Source organism: Nyctibius grandis, chromosome 4 (genome assembly GCF_013368605.1).
Source record: "Nyctibius grandis isolate bNycGra1 chromosome 4, bNycGra1.pri, whole genome shotgun sequence".
Taxonomy (NCBI): Eukaryota; Metazoa; Chordata; class Aves; order Nyctibiiformes; family Nyctibiidae; genus Nyctibius; species Nyctibius grandis.
In genome coordinates this window covers 18499155-18521550 of record NC_090661.1, presented here as the reverse complement: position 1 = coordinate 18521550, position 22396 = coordinate 18499155, and the positions used below count along the sequence as shown (strand labels likewise).

The 22396-nt window shown below is 41.7% G+C and overlaps 1 protein-coding gene across 1 annotated transcript in view; it reads left to right on the top strand.

Moving 5' to 3' along the window:
• Positions 1 to 22396, top strand: part of BRSK2 (BR serine/threonine kinase 2) — a 324717-nt gene that overhangs the window by 161211 nt on the left and 141110 nt on the right. Inside the window, exon 2 of the mRNA XM_068398802.1 lies at positions 2435 to 2529. Within this exon, the coding sequence (XP_068254903.1) occupies positions 2435 to 2529 (95 nt within the window). The remainder of the gene's footprint in view (positions 1 to 2434; positions 2530 to 22396) is intronic.

Sequence of the window (22396 nt, the reverse complement as noted above, 5' to 3'; positions counted from 1 at the left end):
TTCTGTGGTAGGTTAGTAGCCAGAAGGACAGAGGACGCTGTGAAGATTGCCTGTACAGCATGGTGGTGCCCCAGGAGTTCATGGTTAAAACCCTTCTATGAATCAATGACAGGGTGCTTCAGGGAGGGCAAAGGAAAAATGGTTTACAGATCAGTCAAGTTCATTGGGACAGATGTCTTGATTTGGGAGCAACAATATTTGAAATCAAACCCTGAAGTGTGAGATACCAGAAGCCTTTATATTTTCTTTGGGGTGAAGGACCAGTTACAGAGAGCAGTTGTTTGTCACCTTTACTGACCTCTTAAAATGACTGGCCTGCAGCACGTTACAGTACAGCACTGTGCCACAGATCCTGGGAGTCTAGATATAAAGGACTGAGCTAGAAGTTCTGCCAAGATTTGAAAGTGTAACTAAGAGCGATGTAAAGAGTGATGTGATCATGCTTGAGGAATGATGTAAAGGCTTATGTGATTGTGCTCTAAGAGTGATGCAGAGCTGTGATTTGTGCTGGAAGCAGGAAGAAAGCAATCGGCACAGATTGAAACTGTGCATACTTTCAACAAAGTGGTGCCAAGTAGCCACTATCCAAACACAGAACAAAGCCAAAGAGAAGTAAGGCTGCAGCTGCTATGGATGGTGAACATAGAGCCAGTAGTGCTATGGGTAGTATTATAAATTTATTGAATAGACAAAAGTCGGGCATAAGAGTGAGGATTGGCCAGACATCACAGCATCTTCCCCCAGCTGTGCTTCTCGGCCACTTCAGGCAGAGAACAGGCTATACACAGTTTCAAATGGATTTGTCAGTGCACAGCATTTTTAATTTTTGTGGCTTGTATATGTCATGGCTGAAAGTGAGGATGTCAGCATTTAACCAGATGAGACTGAGAAATTATGTGACTAGAAATATCCAGAACACTTGAGCATGCCATAAAAGAGACGTGACTGGAAGTGAGTCGGGAGTTTATTTCTCAGCATAATAACCAGTGATTAAGGTTCCAAATTTATGATTAACTGTGTAGCAAAAAGGTGGACAAATATCTGCAGGAGGTTGCTGAAGTCCCTGATGAAACTCCACTTCACTGGGGACAGTTTGTAGTAAGGCAATTGTCTGTTATCTGTTCATCCCTCAGTAAGAAGTGTGAAGTCCTCTGTTCATTGTTTCATTGGACTGCAGATCTGTTGTGTTCAATTTCTAGATAAAGCAACGTCTTTGGCTTTGTGGTTTGCGTCATGGGGTCGGGATTTTACCTGCAACCCAGCCTAGGAGCTGCGAGCTGAGCTAGACTTTTTTTTACTGTGTGATGTCTTTGATCATACATACTCTGCAAAGCCCAGCAGGTCTCAGTGACCCTGGGGAGGTGCCATTTCTTCTTACTTGTTATAGCTGAACTAAACTAAATGACAATTTGGCATATTGTGTGTGGAGTGGGATGGGATCCAGCCTGTCAGGTGTTGTGCTGCGTGTGCACGTGTGACGAGTACAAGCTGAAACAAACAAGATCTCACTTGAATAGACCTACAAAGTACAGTTTTTCCAGGTACAAATTTTCTCAGTGTGATAGAGTTGAGAGCTTACAGGACTATCTTAAACTCACTTGGCGGTGATATCTCAATGTACTTTCATGCAAGTCAGCAGATTTAGGTCAAAATTTTGCAGAAGATAATGCTTCATGTATGTTACTTACCTCTTCTTTTAATTCTTGGAGTTTTGTTCCATATTTTGGTGATAGCTCAGACACCCTGATCCTGTCAGGGGTATCCATGTCCTTTTGCCAATATAATAATTTAAGAGCACTCTAAGTTATTTGAGGACAAGGATATAGTAAATAATAACAAATAAAAAGAACTTAGAATTGTATCAGCATGTGTTGATGTTCCTTTATGCCAGAATGGCATTCATCACAGTGTTAACTTTATACAGCATGGTAAATTAAATCAGTAAGGGAAAGCATAATTAAGTGCGTTTTTATTATGATCATGAAAGCTTTGGAAGGAGCTAGAAAAACGTGATACCATGTTTGCACTTAGGACATTTGACCATCTAGTTTTGTTGATTTCTGAGCTTTTATTGATGTCAGGTGTTTGCAAAAGCCCTTACCCTAGTGCAGTTAAATTGGCAGAAGTTTACTTCTTACTGGTAGAACGCACTGACTGGTGAGAGCTGGAATACAGTGCTTCAAGAAAAATACAGCTTTAATGGCAGAAACTGCAGCAGCATTAAGGGTGCTGGTGGCTTCACTGCTAAATGATCTCAATGTTGGCTGCAGGGTCTTCATCATTCACAAGACCTTATCTGGTTGGAGGAGGGACTAGTGGAAATTTGTTTGCATATAAGTTGCCAACTGCTGGGTGGCGTACTAATTGCAAAAATCTCAACAGCGGCTATCTCTAACCAATTATTTCTTTCTATTTTGCTCTGTTTCTCCTGCAGGGCTTGTGAAGTTGGGGGTTCACTGTGTCACATGTCAGAAGGTCGCGATAAAGATTGTCAACAGAGAGAAGCTCAGCGAGTCGGTGCTAATGAAGGTAATTTTCTAATGGAAGATTTTTTTAAAAATTAAGTTCTTGGCTCTGTCTTCTGTTCCATGCAAAATTAATATCTTTAATTACGTATAACAAACATCCCTGTCAGTACTAGGATTATGCGGAGCATAATAACAATAATTTAGTTATGGGGGAGGCTAGGGCAGCTGAAATTAAATGGGAGTATGCCTGTGCTTTGTGAACAAAATAAACGGTCAGCTGCAGAGTTGTTGCTTTTCTGCTGGGGCAAATGTGTGTTGGGCATCTGACTTCCACCACTGCAGCAGTGCGTAAGAGTTGCGGTACACTGCGGACAGAGATGTACAAATGTCAGTAGGAAGAGATTTAAGAGAGGGTGGTGAATCTGTTGTTTGAATACTTCTACTGCTAGCGCTGCTGCATGGGTTCATTATGATCTGATGCCCAAGGTCCGTGACTGTTTAACACGGTTGCAATTCTGTTAACAGTCCACAGAGCTGTGCCATTGGAAACCATCAAAGCGTATGTCCCAATGGTCCCAATGACTGTAGTGTTCCGAAGAGCTTAATTTGTTTTTTACCCGGGCTTATGATATCCATCTCCTTACATGAGTGTCATTGATCCTGGAAACCTAAAAATAAAATAAATATATGCATAAAAGTTTATTCATGTGATTTGGTGACTAGAAAGGCTAAATTCAGCTTGATGGGAGGGAACACAACTGTGCTGCAGTCAACAATTCCATCAAGCTATCACCTGCAAATGAGGCTAACAAACAGGTCTGCATGCAGCATAGAGCACTTTACTGAGGTAACTTCTCTATAAGCACATGGAACATATATCTTTACACTGCTGTTTCTTATATGTACTTCTGTATCAGCTGTTTTCCAGCACAAGTAAGTATAGCAACCTTACTAGGAGCAGAAAGAAAATAAAGATTAAAGGCATATGCAGTCAGTGAATGTTACACATACAAAGTAAGTTTATTTTTTTCAGAGAAGGATTCTTAAAGTTTATATTCAATTGCCATGTGTTCAGACTTACCTTTCTGGAATTTCATTGAAGTATTCCCAGTAAGGTGGATTCAAACAGTCTTCTAATACAGACTAAAAGTTGGAAAGTGAAATAGGTACGAAAACTGTGATTTTAAAGGGAGATTGAATGGATGAATGGAACACAACGAAAGCAAACAGAGTGTGTAAATGGTAAAATCTGAATGAAACTCTGAACACTTTGAATATTTTCCAGAGTAATGTAGTAGGAATATTTTTAAAAAACATGAGCATTTTGTTTGCTGAGAGACACTGTCTGGTATCTGTATAAAACATTTTATTTACCTCATTGATTTTCAGAGTAGGAGGCAAATCACTTAGCATAGCAAAGTTATCTCTCTGCCTTATTTGTGTTGCGTTACCTGGCTTGTAGTATGAAATGATGTGTTAGGCCCTTGTTTACACAGCTGCATGCTGAAGCATGCCATGTTTTCTGTAAGATTGTACAGCATCCTTCTTAGGAGGAAACCACGTGTTGTATCATGATTCTCATTTTCAGACCATTCTTGATGGGATTTTCTCTTTCAAGGATTCTGTTCTCTGTGCTCAGGAGGTTGGAACAACAGATGGGATTGAAATGGTTTGCCCGGTTCTTGCATAAACTCAGTAACCAGATGTCTTTTCGGGAATGCCCTGTGTCTGATGGTCACAGACAGCGCCTGAGACTTCTGAGTGAATTTGGAATTGACTGTACTGTTAGCCAGCTTAATCCAGCCTGGCCAAAGGGGAAAAATGCTTGCAGCTTTCGGCAATCCCAGTGTGACCATTGCCAAGCATCCAGCTGACAGCTTGCTGCATGGAGTCAGCAGCCGTAGGGAAACAGCCAACATTGAAGCCAAGTCATGGTGGTGTGGTGGTATTCCTACTTTGCAAATCTTCCCACTAGCTTTTCAGTTCCAGTGACTCTCTTTGCCAGAGGGCTATGCAGAACAGTCCCTGAAGCCAAACGATTCAAGACCACAGCTACTCACCCAAGCCAGGCCCAGACTGATGGATTTTGCATTAATCCATCCTTGGACAGAAAAACTGGACCTGACAAATGCGCACACCTGCTGCATGAAGTTGTAACACTGCAGTGCTGTGGCCATTTATCCTAGAGCATAAGGAAGAAGTCTGCTCGCAATCCTTTCAACATCTAAAATGACAGGCACAAGCGAATACAACAGGCTGCTTTCTCTGCCATCATTATTCTATTTTGACTTGCTGCTTAGAGCCTTCATTTCTCTGGTGTTTTTGCAGTGGTTTATTCTGTACTTTCAGGGACCTGTCCCTTCTTTCTGCAGCTGCTCTTCATCTGAGCTGTGCAGAATTGAGAGGCATTTGGTAAAGTGCTTTCTAATCATAACGTCGTAGTATCGATATTTCTGGAGAGAAGAATTTGGAATTGAAGCAGCTGGTCTCAATTAGCAGTACTGCTGCTATGGAGATGATACACGGGCAGGCACGATTCAGCGCGAGCTGCAGCACATATATCCAAGCGCTTGCTGCCCTGACAAAGGACAGGGCTGCTCAATGCACATGTGAGCCTTTTGCTTTGTCATGCCCTTACTTGCTAAACACAGGCTGGGGAGCAGTGTTCCTTTCCGGCTCCAGCCTGGGACTGTTTGGGAGCCTGGTTTTGGGGCAAAGCTACAAATGTAATTTCCCAGATGAGAACAGAAGGGCTGGTTCTGTTCTTGCTCCTGCTTTCACACAACTGGTAAATTCTTCAGCTGGGTTTCTTCAACCGCACTGTGGTAACTCCCACTGATGTGGAGACCTGCCTGCCACAGTACCTCTAGCTTGCTCTAGCACAAATCAGCAGAAAGGTTTCAGAAAGGACTACATTACAGGGAGTGTCTTGAGATTGAAATAGGGTTCATTAATCTCCCTGAATTACTTCTGGATCGCTGAGGGTAAATTAGGCCCAGAATACAAGAGCTGAATGTGTCCATAAAGCAGTAAGCTTTCCTGAACACTCAGATTCGCTATTGGTGGTTGCATTTTCAGTACCAGCAAAAGCATTCTGAGTTTCTAACTTCAGAATATAAAGGTTAAAGCAAATCTTTCCTCTGATGTGTCAAAAGCTTGTTTGGAAATGTTGAGGCGTCTCGTGAGACATAACTCAGAAGAGTCCTTTCCTCTTTAGCACCTCACCAGTTCTCTTCCACTCCCTCCTTCAAAGAATAAACAACAACAAAAAAGCTACTCTTTTGGTGATCCATCAGATGAAATACTCTTTGGACAGACAGTGGTAGTAGAAGCAATGGGAGCATAAAGGGTGAAGACTGAGAAGTGTACAGCTGGCCTTGGACTAATTACTTGAACACGCAGGCATCCTGAGAAAGTCACAGATGTCCTAGGCTTGATGACTGGAGCCCAGAGCTCCATATATGTGCTTTGTGCATATGTGCCTTTAGTTTGTTCTGAGTCCTTCAGTGCTGGCCTTGAAGCGAGGCAGGTATTTCCAGGGTGGAAGATGGCAAGAGCCACCATCCCTTCCACATTTCTCTTGTGGAGCTCGATTGAAACACGGGTGGTGGATCTGGAGCAGGTTGGTTGGTTGTTTTAGTGCCTTATTGTTCTAATGAGCTCTGCTTCCGAAAAACTCTGCAAAGGTGTAGCGTATGTTCTTAAGCAGGGAGGATCATGCAACGATTACTGTCAGAGATCACTGATTGCCTGAAATAATTGAGTGGAGGGAAAGGTAGCAGGATCGATTGTCAGCCTCTTGGAACTGCCAAGGTAACTCATGAAAGCATACTTGTAAATAGGCACTGCTTTGCATGGTCCTTTCGTCATCTCTTGCTTCTTCCTGAGCTTCTATTTCAGTAGCTACTTACTTCTTTACTACCTTGTCCTACTTTGAGTCTTTCCTTCTTTCTCCATTGTCTTTCAGTTGTTATTTTGCCTCTTTTTAACCCCTTTCATTCTTCTTTTCTCCCCCATTCTGTGATTTCTTCCTTTTTTCTCTGTCTTTTCAACTTTTGCTACAGAAAGTCATGTGATAACTGTCATTGTTTTGTGGCAAAAACTGCTGAAATGTAGCATGTCTGGTTGAGGTGCCCATTCTTCAAGGATAAAGTTTAGAAATTGGGCACAATTCAGAAAGTATCTGAGAGAGTAAGTAAACAATCAGACTCATGTTTTATGAGAGACTCAAGGGAGTCAATCTACCTAGTTTATTAAAGAGAAGGTTAAGACATAACTTAATCATGGTCTGTAAATACTGATAAGGAGGATAGGCATTTGATAATAGAGGATATTACAGTCTTGGGGGCAAAAAGCTTATTGGAAACTGATAGTTGTAAGCTGTATGTACACAGGTTAAATGTAGAAATACTAGGCCTATTTGACCACTGGGTGAAGTTACTAATTGGAACAAGCCAACCGAAGCTCTGGTGAGTTTTTCCCCTGAAAGACTATCAAATGTCATTTTAAACTGATGTGTGTTTTTCTAAAACCTAGATCCTAGTTCAGCTTCAGCTGCTGGACTTTCAGCAGGAAGTAGTTGAAGATGGTTTCCTCATCTGTGCTATGCATTAGTTCTGACTAGATTAATGCAACAGCCTTCCTGGCCTTAAAATCCATGGAACTGTGAATTTCTAATCACACACTTGAAATCTGTAAAAAGTCACTTATCTCTGTCTGGAGCATAAAGAGAGGCGCTTGTGCAAGGTATCTGCAGAAGCAGAAATTGAGGCTCCCCCAAGTGAAGTTAAAGAGGGGAGTACTTGAGAGCAGCATCTTTGTTTTGGAATACCTCATTTTCAGACTTTTCAAATGAAAGACTGTGATACTGACTGTAGCTGTCCTTAGCTGCTGACTGGAGAGCTGGTCTACAGAAATCGTTACTAGAATATCAGAACAGTGTCAGGGAGAATCTAAATCTGAGACAGAGACAGATACAGACTGAATAGTGTAACTTGGTTCAAATTCAGCTTTGATCATAACAAGGGCAGTTTCCCTGGCATTAGCGAAGCCAAACTCATCAACACCAGGATAAAGGAAATTAAATCTCCCCAGAACATGTACATATTCTCTGATAGTCATATGTTTACTTGCTGTTGAACATGCAGGTTACAATGTACAAATGAGTAAGTTCACACTTACATGGATTGTCCCTTGCACGTTTGCTGCATATACTTGTTAAAAACACACACTCTCACCCTCATTGTGGTTTATCTTTAACTTGGAGAATTACCCCACGCTTGTCTGCTTTTAGCACTGGAAGAGACCAGATTAGAAGTGTGCATGTGTCTGTATGTGTGTTTGACAGCGGGTGGGTGGTGAACAAACTGCAGGAATGATTGGCACTCATCAAAGAACGTGAGTGCACAAACACACACTCGTCCCCTGCCTCTGTGACCCTAATTTGTATTCCAGTAGCCAACCCAGTTAGCACAACACAGCTTCATGTGTGCGAGTGTCTCTTCTGAGTTAAAAGAGATAAAAAAGCACCTTGCAATATGAAAAACACAGGGAAAATAAAAGGGGCTTTTTTTTTCTGTGGCTCCCTTCTGCTATAGGGAGTTTGGGAGTAGGGATCTGTTACTGAATGTATAATGCAGTGTTTTGTTTTAAACTGGAGCTGGTGGTGAGCATTGAAAGCCTGTTCACTTGTCATCTGTTTGAGCAGTTAAAGAAGTTAGGTAATTGTATTTTCCTTCAGAGAAGAATCACTCTCCGCCTCCACTTTCCACCACACCCACAAGGAACACAGTTCAAGGTATTCTTAAAGAAGGAAATTAAACAGGAATCACAAGCACATGGTGTACCTGTCAGAGCAACAAACCTGTCACGTGTGCACAGTGCCTTTTGCTTTCTAAAGTTAGTATGATCAATTGAGGCATTTGGGCAAGCTATAAAAATAATTGGCCCTATTTTTTCCACCCTACTTTCAATTCCACAGACTTGTATTACAGAAGTCTGGCTCAAACCTCTCTTGTACCAAACACATTCTACCCACAGCCCTGTATGTGCAAACACATAGACGCAGACAGTCTACCATCCTCGTGCACTGCCTTGGTTATACAGCAATAAATGTCTCTCATGAGCCCTGGCTAGAGCTAGTTGAAGTCAAGGAATGCTTTTTCCATTCATTTCACTTGGTCATAACTGTAATACCTGGATAGGGAAGTAATTGCTCCCAGAGATGAGATGTCTAAATGTGCTCTGCCATCCAGTCCTCATCCACCTGTGAAGCTGCTGTCAATAATTAGCCTGTAAAAACCCTTTCTGTTCATCTTTCTCTAACTGTTTCCACTGTAATTGCACCATGCTTACATTCGGAGTGAGACAGACCGTAGTTTGACTTCATGTTGCTTTCTCTACTGAAACTTCTGGGATTTCTCCTCTTCCTTTGCCAAAGCTTAGTTTTATCAAAAGATACTGATTCACTAAAATGTTTTCTCTGAAATAACTTTGGCTCAGTGAACTCCCAATATACCAAAGACCAGGTTTCTTTTGAACTCCCTCTGGATTCATAGCAGACTGTTAGGGAGTCCTGCTTGCCATCTCCAAAGCAGAGACCTTGAAAGCCCTGCCTCTGCGGGGACTTCTATCACCTCTGAACCATAGGTTATCAAGCCAAGATGTAGGAAGCCTTGAGACAGGCTCCAAGAGTCCACAGCTGTGGGGCAGACCCAGCATTCCCAGCTAGAGAGATGCAACCCTACAAAGCATTGCTACATGGTGGAATGGCAGAAAGCACCGGGATCCTCAGCTGTTGTCAGGCTTGATGCTCAGTTTCCTGGGAAGGACAACTAGTAGGAGTTACCCAGAAAGCTAAGGGGAACCCCAGGTGAAGGTTAGCTTCCAGGCTCAGTCTTGTAGAGTTGGGGTGTGGAGTGTGAAAATCTTGAGACTGGCATCCAGAGCTTGTAACCCCTGGTCAGATCCCATAGTATTTCCAGGATTTCTGGCTGGCTGGACACTCACTTGGTCTGGGAACCTGAAGCTTCGGACTCCCCCACCCTGGGTGGTCTCTGTAGCAGAGCCACCTAGAGCCGTAGTCTCTGTTAACTCCAGATGAGAACCATGGGTCTGGCGAGACTGTTCTTTTCAATCTGGAACTGCAGGCTCTGGTACATTCAAAACTTTACTTCTTTTTTTTTGCTCACTCACTGAAGGTTGATGAAAAATGTTAAAAAGCATTGGATTTTGATCTTACGCTAAAACCTCTTTTAATTGACTTTTTCTACCAGCACTTCAACCAACTCTGTTCTGCAGTTAATTAATCAGTTTGAAGAGGTGGAGGATGAAACCTATCCCAGTCTGCAGAGAGTAGAGGATGTCGGAGGAGAGTGGGTTCTGGTTGAGCCATAGGTAGAACTGACCACATTTCACAGATAGGAAATGCATTTTAGATTATGGATAAAATCACTTCCCAAATCTTCTAAGCAAAAAAAGGAGTTAGAGGGGCATGTTTTCTGACCTGAACTACAGAGAGATTTTTAAGTTATACAGCTCCTTATAAAAAACAATTATTTTTGCTCACACAATATCTTCCTGAACTGAGAGGAAAACTCAGAGTGAAACTCAGATGCAGTCAGCAACGTGAATGCAATATTGACCAAACCTTTTGAAACCCATATCTATAAGCACCAGAGCAACAGTATAGGGTTTTGTCAGTCATTCCTCACCCACTGCCCATGCTGGAATTGAATGTGTGTGTTGTACCAGGATGTATTCTGGTTTTTTTTAGAGACTATTATATCCTGTTTTCATGATTCTGCCATGCCAGTGTTTACTCAACGTCATTGCAAAAGCTTGTAAACAGTTTTGGAGGAGGAAGATGCTGGGATCTCAGCACTGCGACACAGCATGTGCTTTGCAGGGTGATTTCATTAAGGACCAAGGATAACTTGGCAAGCGTGGTTTAGGTTCTTGTATATTTTCTTTTCTGTCTTAAACTCTTTTTTTTGGGTTGCAGATGAAAAGCCTTCTGACTCCATTTTACATCAGTTTGTATTTCTTATTCCAGAATCTTGTCTGAAAACATTTTAATTCTTTTTTCTTTGCTCCTGGAAAGAGAACCAGCATTATATCAAAAGAGCTCTAGCAGTAATGGGACATCAATCCCTAAGCAGATTGACTGAGACCAGAACTGGCTCAGGTATTTGACTTTGCATGTATCATGTACAATAAGCACCACAAACATCAATATACTGATCCATCCCAATTGAGGGATGTAGTCCATCCCTGTATATAGCAGGCAAGCCATTTGAGCAAAGAGTTTGTTCAAAGATTATCTTAAATTTTTGCTGAAACAACTAGGTGGTGCATTATACACCAGCAGTACCTCTCTGTTAAGAAGCATTTCTTAGCCCTGTATAGCTTATGAGTTTCCCAGCTCAGACAAAATGTGTCACCTAATGGATATTTAACTAGTACAACTGAGAGCCAAGGGCTGGCATCGCACTGTCAGTTAGGCAATGCAGGCTCTTTTTGTTTGTTTTGCATTCTTCTATCCAACATGAACGTTTTGCTGATCATTTGTTAAGTGTAAACCAGACCTCACTCGGTCTATTCCTGCAGTTCGTGCTATTAAGTAGTTGGCACAAATTTAGGAAAAATTTGGGAAGCCTCAATCACAGTGCGATTAACTGTTAGTTCCAGAGCTGTCAGATGGAGCGGGATACAATATGCCATGGGTTTGCTGTGCTGCTGTTAGAGCATGTTGATCTCTCTAGCGGAAAGTTTTTAGGTATTTGGACATTTCCTCTTTTACCAGGTGCTATCTTTGAACTCGCTGCCTTGCCCTCTGGCATCCTGTGATGCCGAATCCATGGTTAGCATGTATTTAATATGCTCATCTGTTCATGAAGAGCAGTACCATAGAAATAAAGCATTGTTTGCACTCCCCTGCTGTCGTCCTGTGGGTGCACACATCGCACACAGAGGAGACTCCAGAGTTTTAGTTCAAAATGGTGTTTCTTCTCCAACTCCAAGAGAATCTTCCAGGTGCGCTAATACTAAGCAAGCTCAAGCCCATGCTCTAGTGGTCCAGCTACCACACAGTGACAAAATTGCGGTCATGGCATGGTTGATTTTGCTTCGATGTGGGAGAAGCAATTGCTGCTTTGTCAGAACACTTGGTATTCTTGAACCTTGCAGTGTAATATAATATGGTATGCTCTGCAGCTGCATGGGGAGGCAGAAGCAATGGCTTTGTGCTGTGAGGGATAATGGAGATGTTACCTTAATTCTCTACAAACCATAGGGAAGGAGAGACTGAGTTTAATCTTGAACTTCTGCATCAGTTGCAGTCTCTCAGCATGTAACGATTGCTCAGTAACATCTCTGTTATGTTATCACACATTGCCCCTGGTAGAAATAGGGACTTTTGAAACTGGCAAGAAATTCTGGGGTGCAGGCGGGCTTTTTCAAGAATGCTTGGTGAAAACTCAGTCAGGCAACCAAAATCATTGTCCTTTCTGGAAGTTTGGGACTGTTAGCTCAAAATTATGCTAAAATTAACATATTCAAATTCTTGTTTTAGAACATTTGGTAAGGTGGGGGCGAACAGCTGTCAACACTCAAGAAGAAGGATCTGGCCTAAGAAACATGATCACCTGTTCCTGGCATATACCACAGGCAGAAACATTCTTATATCGCTTGCAGCTCTCAGAACAAGCACCTCCTCTTCTGTACTTTCAATAGGAAAGTGGTGAGGAAATGTCACTGGTGCGAGATGTAACACAACAGAGTGCAGCTCTGTAGTTTTTTCTACTTTTAGGTTTCCTGTTGCTCCAGGAGACAGAAACATTCTTTATTATCTGTGTCTCTCAGATGCAGGCCTAACTACAGAAAATAAATAATAGCAACATGCATAAACAAGACAGCAACACCTAGTTTGATCTCAAGTCTGTTCATAAGGAATGCTTCTGTCTTTTAATGGGGTATATATCTTAGCTTATTCCTCCAGTTCCTAATAGTTTGTTGTACCCTTCTGTACAGCTCTATAGAGCTAAGTAACCAAGACTAGAAGATCTAAAATGAAGAGTCACCAGAATATGCAAAAACTGTCATAACAAATACACCAGGAGTTGGGGATTATGTTACTAGTTTTCTCCATTGTACCTGAAGCAGATGCTCAAGAGTCATGATATACACATATAGTTGTCCTATAAGAATTGCTAATAGATTACATTTTACGGTGTTCTGGAAATCCGGTCACACTGTCTGTCAGAAATCTGTCACTGTGGATCCTTGGAATCTACTGGAATTTACTATTGCTCCATGAGCAAAAATCTGGTGTGCATGTCTAGATTTCATGTGTGTGGAGATGGTCCAGCAGAAAGAACGTACTGTCAAAAGAGGCAGAATAATTTCCCCCAGCTGTGAAATACTTTAGCATAAAGTTATTTTTTAGAGATTTTTCTTCTTATATTTCCATCCTAATACCCTGAAATAAATCCTCTCAGTCTAATGTTCTTATTGCTTTTCTTTGATGAATTTCCTCTCTTCACTCCTGCTCCCTCAGCTGTCCCTGAATTTCCTTCATAAATCCCTTCTGTCCTTTGAGAACCTCCTGTTGTCCCTCACCGTCCATTGAAGCACTTTCAAAGCAGAAAGGAAAGACGCACACACTAAGAGAGTGCATATTATCCTCTAGGCATTATGGATTCGTTTTATCCTCGTTTCCACCTCTTAAATCAATCCCTGATTTATCAAATCCAGAAAATAATAACATTTACTTAAGAACAAATGGGTAAGATCATTGGACACAGAACAGAGTGGCGCACAGCTGTTCTCACAGTCATCTGGGGTTGTGTTTTCACTTCTTTTTCATATAGGGGTGTAAGCTGTGAGTTTAGCAGCCACAGAGGAATTTGGATTAGGGAGTACTCTTGTGGGGATACCTAAGAGTACCAAGCCCCTTCAGGGCAGCAGTGCAGTGTAAATTGTAGATTTTATTGCTCTGTAGTACCAGAATATCCCCAATATAAGAGACGAGGCATCTGGGCCCTGCCCAGTAGCCTAGCAGAGTAAAAAGATGTATTTCACAGGGACTCACATGGAAGTCGAGCAGCAGATAGAAAGATATCTAAATGCTGCCTAGAACAGTAAAAAAAAAAACCCTTAGAGATCTGTTAACCTGAAAGTCTTCATTTTTGAGAGATAAGGTGCCCTTGCCCTCCTGCATGGCTGAGCAAAGCCTATAGCGGTGAGAACACTTTTAGGTAAAAGCACTGCTGAGAACTGGTTTACTTAGTGTTGAGGAGAGAGTGATACCAATTACCAGCGACTGAGGACATAGTATCTGCTTAGTGCTGGCTAACAGCCATTTGCTGCTTGTGTACCAAGAGGGCATATAGTTTATTGAGCCATCCTGCCACCTGGCAACCTGTCACCCATTTTTTGGCAGATACCAATGCTTCAGTGTCTCTCTGCATCTGTATGGCTGCAGATGCAGCACAATACAAATTGAACCAGCATTTAGACTTTCAAATGTCAAGACTGGAGCTGATGACATACTGCTTGAGGAAGAAAGGAGATATCAAGGACGAAGAAATCTAAGATAGCCAGATTGTTACAGGGTACAGGAGTGAAATATTGGACAAATGTGTAGAATCGTAGAAATAAGGGTTGTAAGGGACCTCTGAGGGTTTATGTAGTCCATCCTCCCACTCAGATAAGGACTGCTGTTGACATGTGTCAGCCATGGCTTTGCCTAGCTTGGTTTTGAAAACCTTAAGGGATTGAGATTCATCAGCCTCTCTGGACAACCTGTTCCAGTGCTACATTACACTCCTAATGATTTAATTCATCTTTAATGTCTAACCTGAACCCCAGTGCAGATATGAGGGGAGAGACTGGCCCGCTATCATGGCTATTGTGTTCAGTAATGAATAAATTTGTGTCAGTCATCAAATAAAGACTTAGAACAATTAAAAAAAAAATCTATAGGAGTTGGTAGAAAAACTTATTGCCTCGAAGAACTGTGGAGACAGTATTGAATGCTGCAGCCTTATGGTAGGAACAACCAGTCAGTGAAATTAAGAGCCATGTCAGGAAAATTTAGTATGAAAAGGGGCAGCAGAAACAAAATTGATGAGTAAAGCTGAGAATCCACAGACTAGCATACAAAGAATGGGGGTCTCAGCAGGTGCAAATAAACATTACAGCAGTAGCACAAAGAGGGTTTAGGACTCTGGTTCAGAGGCTGCTTTACTGAGGGGACTCTGAGGCTTAAGCAGCCTAAAGGAGCTCATGGTAATGATCGCATCTCGTTCGTGGTTTGAATACCAGGAGAGCAACCACATTAGAGGCAAAGGAGGAATACTTTCTTAGAGCTGCCTGGAGTCTTGAGAGGAGGTCTCAGTGATCTGTAGGAGGGAACACTGGAAGTGGGGTCATAAATGCACTGGCCTGGAATAAAGGACATGATTACTGAATTTCTGTGATTTAAGTGTTAGATATAAATCACATTTTAAATATAGATGAAGTTCTGTAACTGTAGTTTGAGGAACAACTAGCAGACAATAGATGAAATACTGAACATATTGACATACCTTCGCTGCACTTCTAAAGAGGTCTTAGCTATTTCTGACGCTTTCATTTCTCAATCTCTCAAATTGCTGGTTCTCACAGAGGCTTGACCTCCATCCTCTGATATCATCTCTCCAGCTGTCCCTTTCATTACAGTTTCTATTCCTCTTTCACTTGTTTTCCAGGTGCAGATCCAGTTAGAGATGCTTCGTTTCTCTCCCCTTATTTTTACACATCTTTTGAACAGCAATACCATTTGTGTCGTCCTTAATTTCTTCCTTCCAATTGTTATAACTGTCTGCTACTACTGCAAACATATTTTTCTTCTCCTGTTTTGATTTTGAGTCCTCTATGTACCTCTCTTCAGACTACCTGACAGCCATCCTTCTTTATAGCTACTGTACTTATAACCTCTCTGGCAGTTCTGTATCCTCAGACCTCAGTTCAGCCTTTAGCTGTGGTTTACTAATACCCAAATGTCTTAAGAGCTTGTTCATTTACCTTTTTTTTCAAAAGCTTATGAAACTTAAACAAAACCAGGATCTGTTTTCTGTGCATTCTTGACCTGAAATAAGGTGCCACAAATCCTGCCATCATGTCTAATGGTCTGATACCAGCTCTGCAACCTTCGTTAAGACCGAATACAGAATTTAACACAGCCTGATTTAAAGAAAATGATGTTACTAGCTAGTCAGAATTATCAGCTCCTTCATTTGCATGTACAGATATGAATTTTTAAAGTTAGTGTTTCAACCTGTGTATATCAACAGTTTAAACATTATTCTTATGATCAAGACTATGAATACCTAGACCCGCAGCACACAATGTAACAGGAGAAGTGAGAGATCTGAGCAGAATTGAAGAATTCAGGGCCTGGCAAAAAGGTTACATCTTGATAGATTTAATGCATATTAGATGTTTAGATATAGAATCATGGAATGTCCTGAGTTGGAAGGGACCCACAAGGATCATTGAGTCCAACTCCTGTCCCAGCATAGGACTACACCAGAATTCACACCATGTGTTTGAGGGCATTGTCCAAATGCTTCTTGAATGCTGTCAGGCTTGGCGCCATGAATGCTTCCCTGGGGAGCCTGTTCCAGTGCTCCACCACTCTCTGGGTGAAGAACCTTTTCCTAATATCCAGCCTAAACCTACCCTGGCATATCTTCCTGCCATTCCCTCGAGTTCTGTCACTGGTTGCCAGGGTGAAGAGGTTAACGCCTACTCCGCCACTTCCCCTTGTGAGGAAGTTGTATCCTAAGCTTAAAGCCTATGCTTAAACCCTCTAGAAATTAAGAATGTGTTTCAGGGTTTTGTGGGCCAGGCATATTCCTGAGAATATGTTTTAATGCATTAGTTTTGGTTATGAGATTCAGGAAGCTAATGATACGTAGTTGAAAGATCAAGGTTGCTTCTATATGCATCAGGATGTATTGATGCTGGATGGGAATTTTTAAATTGATTTAGTAGACAATATAGAACAAGTATTTGTTGCCTGGCGAATGGCATATGATGTAATTCTGCTAACCATCACGGAAATAACTTTCATTAATTTTCAAGCAAGACTTCTGTGGCTCAAAATATGTATAAAACATACTGGCCTAAGCTCAGAGTCATCATAAGAGGATTCTACTCCTGTCGGATTCAGCAGAACTGCAGCTATTTTCTACAGGTCTGAATTTCGCCCTGGAGTTTTATTTATACTGTGTCATCCCTGAGATAAAACTCAGAGGCTCCCTGATCCTCTTGCTATGAGAAGTAATTTTTACTCACCCATGGGCATTTTTGCTCAACACATTATGTACATTTTCCAAGCCATAACCTCCTCCTTCTCAAACAGATGATTTGATTTTTGTTCATTTTATTTTTAAGTGATTTTCTGGGGATGGGGGGGGATTTCTGTGCACCCAGAACAACTGTTAAACTGAATCCTCATTATAGTAACATCAAGTGGCTGGTTTAAACTGCTGACCACCCATCTGAGTCATTATGCTAAATGTTCTTTCCTTCTGGGCACCTCCCTCTCTGTGCATGCCACAGTGATGTGAGAAGGAACACAGAGGTTTCTGTGGGATCTTGATGTCTCACCCAAAGCACCAAAAGGCATGGACTGTAAGTTAGTCTTTTCCCATAGACTTGAATTTACCCTATGGGTCTGCTGGTGCACTGCAGTCACAAAAATGTATAGATCAGAAAACCAGAGTAGAACTGGAATAAGTTTTAATCAGTTGTTTGCGTAATGTGTACGTATACTTTGGAAATTATGCCTTTGAAAAAGCTGTATGCAGGTAACATGGACAGTACTTTGCCTCCCAAAATACGCTGCAGTATAAATCCTACCCAGCATATTATACCTGATGCTATCTATGTAGCTTTAGTTCCAAGGGAGGACATGTGGCTGCCACGTGAAAAGCAAACTTTGAAGGTGGCAAAGATCACATTCTTTTGTCAGAGGGGCTGTTGTCCTTCAGCTGTCCACAGCTGCAAAACCTAAGGCGTCAAGTTTTTCTTCTCTTTGTACAGGAAACTTGCCTTTAATTCCTCTTTGCTGTTACACACATCCTGAAAAGTCTAGAACTTGCTTTGGGATGTCTACTGGCCATCTGCTATGAGGGATGAGTAAATATATGCATACAATGCTTTCGTCACTGCTGCATTACTTTGTTTTTTATTAGGTATAAAATCTGAAAGGACACTACACAGGTACACACCCGTCAGCTCCTGAATATATTAGGCAACAGTATGGGTCGATTCCCAGCACTTCCAGGGAATTAGCTCCACAGAATAGGTTAGTTGAAAAGTATATTTATCTTCAAATGATAACTAGAAACCCTAAGGGAAAACAGACTTTGTGGCAGCTGGTTTTCTCCCCTTGACTGCTCTGTTTTCACTTTGTGCTCTAACTCTCTCTTGCCCTCAATTAACCAGTTCTTGATACTTGCCCAGCTTTGCAGAATCAACCACTTAATCATAGACAAAGGCTAAACTTTCTTCTTCCTGGAACAGTTTAGCCTCTGAATCTTATGCTCTGTGTCTCTTCTCATGCTTTTGCATTTCCCCAGTCCTGCAATCAAACTTGTCTTAAGTATCTGCAAGTACACTGCATTTCGTTTCTTTATTGTTCCCTATGATGATGAATTAACATGAGTGGAAAATGGGGCCCGTTTTCTGTTTGCATGTTAGGACTCCTAGGCTACAGCATTATAAACTTTTGTTACTTCAGAAAAGTTGGAGCTGCTGGTGGAAAGACCATACGTGTTTCAGGTTTGAAGCAGGGTGCTTTTTGCCTTGATTTTGGAGAGCAGGATGCCAGGCAAGTTGAAATGGCTTTGTTACAGTATTCAAATCTCCATGAGAAAGAGGAAGAATCTGCTCCCTGTCTCACTCTGTGCTCTGTTTATAGTCTGATAGCACATCCACAGCTAATTTCCATTATTTTCCTTTTCATTCTCCTTCCATTACAAGTTGAACAAATGATATACGTAATTGACAGACTGTTTCATCCTTTTCTGCTAGCCTTACTCTTTTTTTGTGCAAATAACAGATCAGATTTTCCAACTAGTTCTTCATGTCACAACAGTGTCCAAAATACTGTGAGTGACTAATTGGGCTACCAGAAGCCTTTCTTCCTTCTTGGGCTTCATGCAGCAGTCCTGTCTCAGCTAAGACTCCCAGTGTTGCGGAAAACTATCCTTTTCCGACGTTTCATTACCCTTCATTTACCTGTAGTGAATTTTCTTTAGTTTTTTGCTTTCCCTACTCCTTTACTAACCTCAAACCGGTCCCTTCTTCCATTCTGTTGTGTCCCAGGGCTCTGTTTCTGCACAGTGTTAAGTAGCTTGGGAAGTCTCTGCTGTGGATGTTTTCAGCCAGAGCCGGTTGACAGCTGAGTAACTGCAGGTTGCATAACTCACAGTCTGGCCCAATATATCTTTTCATAGGAAAACTAAACGAGGCAGATGCTAAAAGCAGGTGGTTGGTTTTTTTACCTGCAGAGTTTCCCATTGTCTACAGCCACACTTTATGTTATTGTAGGACAGTACTTTCTGTTTCGGTAGAGTCCTGAGCTCGAGCTGGAGAAGGAGCGATACCCTACACTGCTGTGAGACATCAACCCAGCACTTTGAAGACCTCAAAGCTCTTACCTCTCAGATACATTCTGCCTTTTTACTGATCCTGAAACATGCTGAGGTGGGACTTCAGGAGTTTCAGCCAGAATCATGTGGATATGTGGGCAGTATCCACAGTGTTAAGGACTGTTCTCATGCTCTGCTGGCATTTTGATAAAGCTTTTGCAATAAGGAGCCAGCAAAGAGTTAGCTTGGTGGAAGTAAACTATAACCAGTGCTGCCTTTTCCTCCTTTTCTATACTGAAGTGGGGTTGTATGCTTTCCTATCCCTCAGTTGCTTTGGGGTCTTGAAAGCTAGAATAAGTGTACTTTGCTGAAATCAGAAGAGTAGGCTTGGTGCTGATGTATTCATTGAAGCAGAGCAATGACCAGCTTTCCCATTCAAATTCTCCTGTTGTGTATGAATTTCAGACACCGGGTTCAATAAAGCTCTTATTTATGTACATTGTTCATAGAGCTTGCTATTTGATTTAGGGATCTCCCAGTCATCTCATCTGCAATACAGCCTCTACTTTGCAGAGTTTAGCACTACAGCTAGAAGGCAACTTATCTCCAAAAAGAGCTTACCTTTGACCTTGAGTGTTCTTGCAGTTGTTCAATGCTTGTGCGGGTTTCCTGAGGAGCTAGAAGAGCCAGTTTTGCAGTATGACTCTGCTTCTAAACGTGTCTGTAAAAACCAATGGTATTTTAGGTTTTCCTGTTTGTTTTTTCTCTCCATGGCTTGTAGATCAAATATGTCCAAGCTTGCAAGTGAGAAAAAGGATTTTCTAACTGCTAGTTTCAGAAACTCGCTTACTTGGTAAAGATACCCAAAGGTAAAGCTTCTACACCTGAAGGTTAGTTGATTAGCTTTATTGATGGTACAGGAACTAAAGTAAATATTATGCCTGTCATGGCTGTGCTTACTCTGCAAGGATGATAGAAGGGTTAAAACCCTGTTTTGTGTCATTTGGCTATGCAGAATTGTCTAAGAATACACAATAGGGAGCACGAGGAGGTTTTTTTGAAAGCTGTGCCAACTGCATTGTCAAAATACTTATGCAATACCAGCACAGCACTGCTGTTGGGAATACAGCCTTACTAATTACCCTCACCCTACACAAGGCAAGCTAAACCAGTGAAAATTGTGTTTTCATGCTATCACTGCATCGACGGTGGGGGTTTCTGTGGTCATGGCTTTTTTTAGTCACATGTTGTCATGCCACTGTCTGATACGGTCATGTTGGCAGCACCCTGAAATGCAACCACTTTTCTGACTGTATGTATGCTTTTAAGCTCACCTATTACAGAAAGGCACTACCTAGCCCCTAGGAGCAGGAGGCAGATCTTTCCTGATTGTCCTGTAAGTACCAGAATCATTTAATTTGGGGAAAGGACAATCAAAATAAGATACTGCATGATAATCAGAAAATTCAGTCCTGCAATGCAGCATTATGGAAGGGAAAAAAAAAAGGCAAGAGAGAGAGAAAACAGAGCAATTTGTCTCCCTGCACCATATAGGGGAATTCAGAGCAAGAGAACTGTGTATTTGGGTCAGCTGAGTCCTAAAGGAGAATTTTCATGCAGTCTTTTCAACCTATTTTCATATATGGTTGTTTAAGATGCCAAACCTTAAAGGGGCAAATATTAATAAGAAATAATCCTATAATTGTAATCTCCCTGTTCTGTTGCTGCTGCTATAATTTCAAAAGGAAAGCAACAAAGCAGCTAGGATATGTCTACATGATGCAATACAGGGTCATGCAGAGACACCTAAGGTAGTTCTGAACGTGCCCATATGGGGACAGAAACATTATAGCCATATCAGGGCAGCACTCAGCTTGGGCTCATTAGGCAGCTTGTTTGGAGCTAGCTGAGACATCTCTGCCCAGCATGGAAATTTCTTAGTTCTCCTCCAAATGAGCTTAGGCTTTATCTAGACCTGATCCACAGCTCACTAAATTCTAAGTCTTTCCACTGATTTCAGTGGACTTTGGAACAGACCTGGACATCGTTTTCAGAAAGGTGTCCCTCAGCAGGGTTGTGCTCATGTCTGCCGTGCAGGGCACCTCTTCTGCGTGGTGTTCTGCACAGTCAGAAGGAGATAAAAACAGTGGGGGGACTGTGGGAATAGTCAAATACAGGGGAGTATCGCGCTGAAAAAACATCACATTAGTAAGAAAGATGCATAGTGTGAAGTGATTTTCTGGCATGCTCTCTGTATGAAATGAGACTGAAGTCAAATACTCATTCCCTCAAATGTCTTCATGCAACTCCCATTATTCCTGCTTCACTCTAGTAACTTCTGCTGTGCTGCTTTTGCTCCTCTTTGTCCCAGGCATTTCACACTTGCCCAGGATGCCCTCCACACTACCGCTGCCGGGGTCAGTTCAGCTTGGATGTCTGTTCTCTTCCAAATCTAGCTTAAGGTTTTTTAATCTAAAGTAACAGATCCTGAGAAAGCAAAGGCTTGCCCACATTTCTTCTTTGTAATCACTTTTTATAGCAAGGCTGAACCAGAACCCCACCCCCCAAACCCTTCATCAAGAATATGAGCATTTAAAAGAAACAAACAATTTTTTTTTACAGGAGGAGTAATCAAAACTTTATTTTACTGTGTGAGGGTATTGAAGAATAGATTGATGGTTGCACAATACTGAATTTTGTAAAACTTGTGTGTTGTTGTGCATCAGTTAAGCAGTCTAGTCTTTGTGTATGTGTTTAAAGAAAGGTGACTTGGGTTTTTTTGTCCTTTTAAGATGAAGGGATAGGAAAGGATGTTTGAGAAAATCTCTCTGAGGTCCAGATCATGAGATCCTAAACCAGGCAAATTTTTGAAGAGACTTAAAAGGTGCTATAGTGTTTTAATGTGCCGGCTACAAATTGGCCCAGGTAAATTTCATTTGTTTACAGAAAATGCATGATAGTGGTGATGCAAGAGTGCTTGTGCTTTTCCTACTCGGAAACTGCTGTAGTCAGTTTGAGCTTTTGGTATAGACTATAGTTGTACCTCTTCCTGAGGGTCTCCCATAGTTGCCACTGCAGGAATATTGAATCACCTAGGTTTAAAACAGGCTATGCTGTGTCCTTTGCCTGGTGACTTAGTCCTTGTCTTTATTACCACAGTGTCTGAGGGGCCACACCATGCTCTGCCTGCTTTGCCAAGTAGCCTAACACGAAGTGAACATGAAGTAGCTGTGAATTAGTCCTGGAGATTGTGACAGTGGAGTCAGGGGTAATGCGTGTATGTGA